The sequence below is a fragment of the Cryptomeria japonica genome, chromosome 10 (genome assembly GCF_030272615.1).
Source record: "Cryptomeria japonica chromosome 10, Sugi_1.0, whole genome shotgun sequence".
In the NCBI taxonomy this organism is placed as follows: Eukaryota; Viridiplantae; Streptophyta; class Pinopsida; order Cupressales; family Cupressaceae; genus Cryptomeria; species Cryptomeria japonica.
In genome coordinates this window covers 812,283,049-812,288,776 of record NC_081414.1, presented here as the reverse complement: position 1 = coordinate 812,288,776, position 5,728 = coordinate 812,283,049, and the positions used below count along the sequence as shown (strand labels likewise).

The 5,728-nt window shown below is 32.2% G+C and overlaps 1 protein-coding gene across 1 annotated transcript; it reads right to left on the bottom strand.

Moving 5' to 3' along the window:
* Positions 1–387: 387 nt before the first annotated feature.
* LOC131068425 (actin-depolymerizing factor 7-like) lies at positions 388–852 on the bottom strand. The gene has a single exon (XM_058003614.1). The coding sequence runs from the start codon at positions 820–822 to the stop codon at positions 403–405; it is 420 nt and encodes a 139-aa protein (XP_057859597.1). The 5' UTR covers positions 823–852; the 3' UTR covers positions 388–402.
* Between the last annotated feature and the right edge of the window lie 4,876 nt (positions 853–5,728).

Genomic DNA, 5,728 nt, shown 5'->3' with positions numbered 1-5,728 from the left:
ATGCTTTCTTGTTTAGAATTTTTTTTTTTCAAATATAACACAATGGTACTTACTTAAGTTGATTAATATAAACGTGACAGGCATTGTTATCTACCCCTTCAGAGAAGCACTGTAGAGGCAGTGGACTTCTTGGCCATAGGCAAACACCACCAAAAAAAACCCAAGTAATCCCCATCTAGAAAATCCTAAGGGATAAATGAAATTACAAAATAGTCACATACATATATTGTCATTGTCCTACCAACAACCTGCTGTCGCGGTTTAAGATAAATGGTGTCCAACTGAAAACAAGAAATAAAACATCACATTACAACATCAAGAATCAATCTGATCCCCAGGTAGTAATTATAAATGCCAGATACTTACTCTGCCTAAATTGAATACAATTCAAACCTAAGTAGCTTAGCGTGTTATGTCCCTAATGTTCTCAATCCCGATCTTAGAGGAATCTGTTGCTTGGACTCCACATTGGACCCCGTCAAGTTCCCTTCTGAACCTATCCTTAGAGTTTGCATAAAGCATCTTGTTACAGACCTTAGAAGTATCAGGAGACCATGCAATAAAAATTATTTTGCTCTTCTGGCAATTTTCCTCAGTTACGAAGTCAAAATCATGAACTGCATATTTGCACACTGTCTCAGGGAGAGCTGCGGTAAAATCATCATAAGTCTGACTAGGGTTACTGAGCTTGTCCACTGTAATCATGTTTAGCTTGTCATCAATCTTAAATGTGATAAAACGATGAGCTCTCTTGCTCTCCAGCTCCAGAAACTTGAGCTTGCAATCATTATCCACAACAATTCCAGATGATGCATTGGCCATTTCTGCTGATATGAAGTGGATTCCAGGCAGAAATCGGCAATATGCAATGCACAAATCTTTCTTGTTTAGTATATTGTTGTTATATATTTTTTTCAAATTTAAATTTAATATGAAACAACTTGTGGAATAAATTGCTTAGGGGCCGCTCTTTCCTTGCAATTTTTTACACATTTTTTGTTGACTCTTTGAGGTTAACGTATATTACAAGAGGTCTAGTTGCTATTGTTATCTCTGTGTCAATATCTCTAAATTTGTCTGCTCATGTAAACGGTTTCCTTCTGCAGTTAGTTTGATCTATCTTTAATTCAAACGGACATTTATTTTATTTGTATGCAAGTAGATATTGTTCTCTCCAATGGTTTCCTTGTCAGAGCAGTTGTTCCCAGTGGTGTTTCTGCTAGTATAAAGTGACTCAATTTCTTTGTCTAGTTTCTGGCTATTATCAAATCATACAATGGTGTTCTATGCGCTAGATATGACTTCCCTAGGCTCTCTAAAACTCTAACACACATTCATTTGTGAATAATCAAATTGGTGTTTATGAAGCATTGAAGCTTCATGATGGAGGAAAGGACTATCTTGGAAAGGGTTTTTTGAAGGTGTGCTTGAATATTTTTCTGGTGTTATCTCTCTTGGTAGATTAGTGACTCTATCTGCCATTTATTTTTAAAGAAATGTTGGAGTGTATGGTTGGTTTGTTGAATGAATCCAAATTTCACTTGGTTTTGTGGCAGGCTGTGGCAAATGCGAATACAATTATTGGACCTGCTCTTGTTGGCATGATATGCAAAATTCTTAATGATTGGTATTGATTCTTACTAATATGTACACATTTCTTCAGTTTTATGCATTCTGGGTGCCCAAATGTTAAATTGATACTCAATAGGTGTCAATTTTTTTGCTCCTAGGATCTAGTAGATCAGATTGGAATTGATAACTTCATGGTACAAAATCTTGATGGAACCCAAAATGAATGGGGCTAGTGCAAACAGAAGGTATGTTTTATCTTATGAAACATTTTATATTCTTATAAATTCTCCTTCAACTAGAAACACGTGGCAATTTGAATAAATATTAACATCATATTTTGATGTACATTGCAAATGAATTTGAACAACTTGGAGAAAATGCTGTACTGGCTGTATCACTGGCAGTTTGCAAAGCTGGGGCTCATTTGAAGAAAATTCCTCTTTATTAGGTAATTTTTTTGTTAATAGTTTTCTATTTGCCAGTACCATCTTCAAACTTTGGCATGGTAATAAACTCACCTTCTGAAACTTGTATTACATGGTGGCTTATGTAAAAGGCCAAATTTTTTGTGGTTGAACAATATGTTTTTGAGATGTAAATGGAAGAAAGTATTTTGCTCAGACATATCATACAATTGTTTTGTTTTTTCTGAGTATCCTTCTTAGGATCTTAGTAGGGAAAATACATCCCTCTTGGTTGAGGGGTGTTTTGATTGATGATTACTTTCTTGCTTCAAACATGTAAATGAACTGTAGAAAGAAAACATGGCATAATATGTCATGGTATTTTGTTGGTCTATTGGGAGTAAGTATCCTGAAATCTAGTGATCATGATATGCAGCACATTGCCAATGTTGCTAGCAACAAAAACTTAGTGATTCTTGTACCTGTCTTTAATGTCTTCAACGGAGGCTCACATGCAGGAAACAAACTTGCAATGCAGGTATATTTTTGAATTAAATGATTTATTGTCACCATTCCTCTCATAATTCATGTTGCTGATATGTTGTGAGCTTTTGTGAATTTCACATTATATCCTGTCTTATGAAATTGTTTCCATCATGAATGCGGCATACACCTTACTGTTTCTAAATATAGCATACTGGTCTGTGAAATGTCGAATCTAAATTTAAAATGGTCTGTGTGAATAAGATATATCTATGAAATTTAGAAATCCGAAATAGTAACAAGAAATGAAGGGTAAAGTCCAAATAGCATTAATGCCAGTAGAGGGAGGATTCTGATCATCAGATTGCCCCAACATATCTCCAATACAGCATCAGGGTTCCCCTCCAATGAGAGTTCATATTCTCTTCAGCCAATTGAGCACAAACTGCAGAGATGGTGAGCTGCAAATGTGAGAACTTATTTGAATTAGACGAGCCAACTCGTCCCCATCTAGGAGTAGAAGAAAAGGGCTGCCTGAAGGAATGGGACCATCCTCCATAAGAAGCAGAGCCCTTGGAATTTGGTAAAAAGAAGCATGGAAACGAGAACCTTGATCACCATGGTCATGCTTAATGGAATGGTTATATCGATATTTTTTCAAATGTATCAAATTATGATATTATTATAAGAATTCAATTGTATAGTTTTTAACCATACTCATTAACACAATAGTAACGAATCTGATACCAAACTCTGGACAACCATTGCAATTAAATTTCGTAAAGCCATTCACAAAGAAAACTACAAATAAATAAACATGGAATAAATCTTGTCCCAAGAAAACTGCAGAGATAGAAACATAACATAGTTTCAATTTATTGACAGAAATACGAGGAAGAAGCCTAGGGTGCCAATCAAGACAGAGGTCCAATAACACAAACTTATAAGAACATGCCCTAAGTACACTTCAATTAGAAACTAAACTATCAGAGCCTGTCATAAGACACCAAATTCAAAGATTTCATCGACACCCATTACACTTGAGCGTCTTAAAACCTTACACAGACAATCATGGAATTCATCAAACCCCATGAAAACTACAGAAAAATAAACATGATATTATTTCAACATATTGAACACATCTACGGGCAAGAAACAACACCTTGAAGACTTTTAATGGCGGCAGTCAAGACAGAGCTGAAGCTACCCACAAACTCTTGTTGGGACAGTCCATCAACTAGATTAAGCTCAAAAGACCATTTGATAGAACATTTATCCTCTTCCATTCCTGCTATCACTTGCAAAGTGCCTTCATACCCATCAAATCCCTTCACGTTGGTGTCGATAACAGTATAACTATAATAGTGGTTGTCACAGTCCAAGGATGTGAGTTTTTCTTTGGCCCAAGGAAGGAGAAGGAAAAGAAACGCAGCGCCCACGGCCAGAGCCCTTCCGCTGGATGCAAGCAAGGTGAGCTGCCAGTTATTCAATATTGAGATTATTGGGAGAAACAATATTGCTATGGATTGCAATATTAATTTAACGTAAAATCACAATTAAATATTTTAATATCAAATCACAAGCAATATAAATTGAGTTGATAATTACAAAATGATTTTACTTATAATATATTTTGAAATTATATTGATGGTTTTTTCTTTAAGTTTAGAGTCAAAAATTGTATTGTCAAGAAAGGACAATATATTCATTTTAATTTTTTTTTATGTAAATATTCTTCCACAAAAATAATGATTCGATATTATAATGAATTAATTTAAAGTAAAATTTTATTCAATTTTTTTAACGTCAAATCATGTGATTTCATGTGATGGGTCATATATTTTTAATAAGTAGGTTTTCCAAGACAAAAAATATAATAAGCAATATAAAATTGAACAAACAACTAGAAAATAATATTATTTAAAATAAGTTTTAAAATATATTGATAAATTTTCTCTGAAATGTAATATCAAGAATAATAAAAATAATTAATTAAAAATTATCAACATCAAATAAATGTAAATAATCTCTTGATCATAATAATGGATCAATAAGATGATAAAATATTGGAAACAAAGAAATTACAATTTACTCATTAGTCATAGATATTTGATCCTATCAAGTTATTATAATATAATCTTTCCCTTTCAATTCTTCACCTCCTATACAATACTAAATTTTTATACCATTTTAATATAGAAACAAAGAATTCTAGGAACCAAATAATTTCCCCATTACACTTTGAAGAAAATCCACATGGTTTTGTTAGATACATAATGAAAATTTTTACCTACACTGATAATATTACACCAATAATTTGATATAGAAAATATTTTGGTATAACATTTAATTCTTTTTATAACCCATACCATGTCAAATATTTCATCATATTTATAAAACTCACTTCTATGCATTTTTTTTTAATTCAAAGAACAAGTAGTCATATATACATGGGTTCTTGTGGTAAAATATGACTAACTGTGTGTAGTTGTTCTAATAGGTCCAAAATTTACAACATATCGACTCATTACATAAATTAGTATAATGCTACTGGATTTTAAATATTAAGAATAACATCAATATTAATATTTTGTAATAGAAGAAATAGAGTACAATTTTTTTTGAAAAAGTGAAATAATATACAATAGCAAGAACCTAGCATTCATCATCCATCATTTTTTCCTATGACAACCCACTTGATATGTATTATGTATGTATGTGTATATATTTATTTATTTATATACATATATGTACATACATATATATACATACATATATGACAATTTTAATTTTGTATCAAGATCTTAAATAGTTTAACTAAAAGAAACTCATACAAATCCTTTTTCAATTTTATTTAATATATTTATATTTTTAGATACAAATAAATAAATATCAAATAAACATCAATATTGTCTTGATTTATATAAAAGTCATTTAAAATATAACCATTTTGTGAATAGTAAATATCGTTTTAGCTAACCATGGCAACTTTAGCAGTTGGCTACTCACATACATTAAAATACAATTTCCATTTAGTGAACTTCAACTCATCAATTCCTTTATACCATAAGTGTTGTTCCTGGTAGTTATCCATTTAGGAAACTTATGTTGGCAATTGACACTCATCGGATTCATTTTGTTGTCATTAATGGCAAAAAATTTGGATGGAAATCATTTACTGACATTAGGAGGCAGATACCAACAAACACTGGCTTTGGAGCATTCAGGGCTACACTGACACCAACACTGACACCGACATTGGTACTTGA

Coding starts and splice junctions, on each gene's coding strand:
- LOC131068425 (XM_058003614.1), bottom strand. CDS start 822: ATGGCCAATGCATCATCTGGAATTGTTGTGGATAATGATTGCAAGCTC.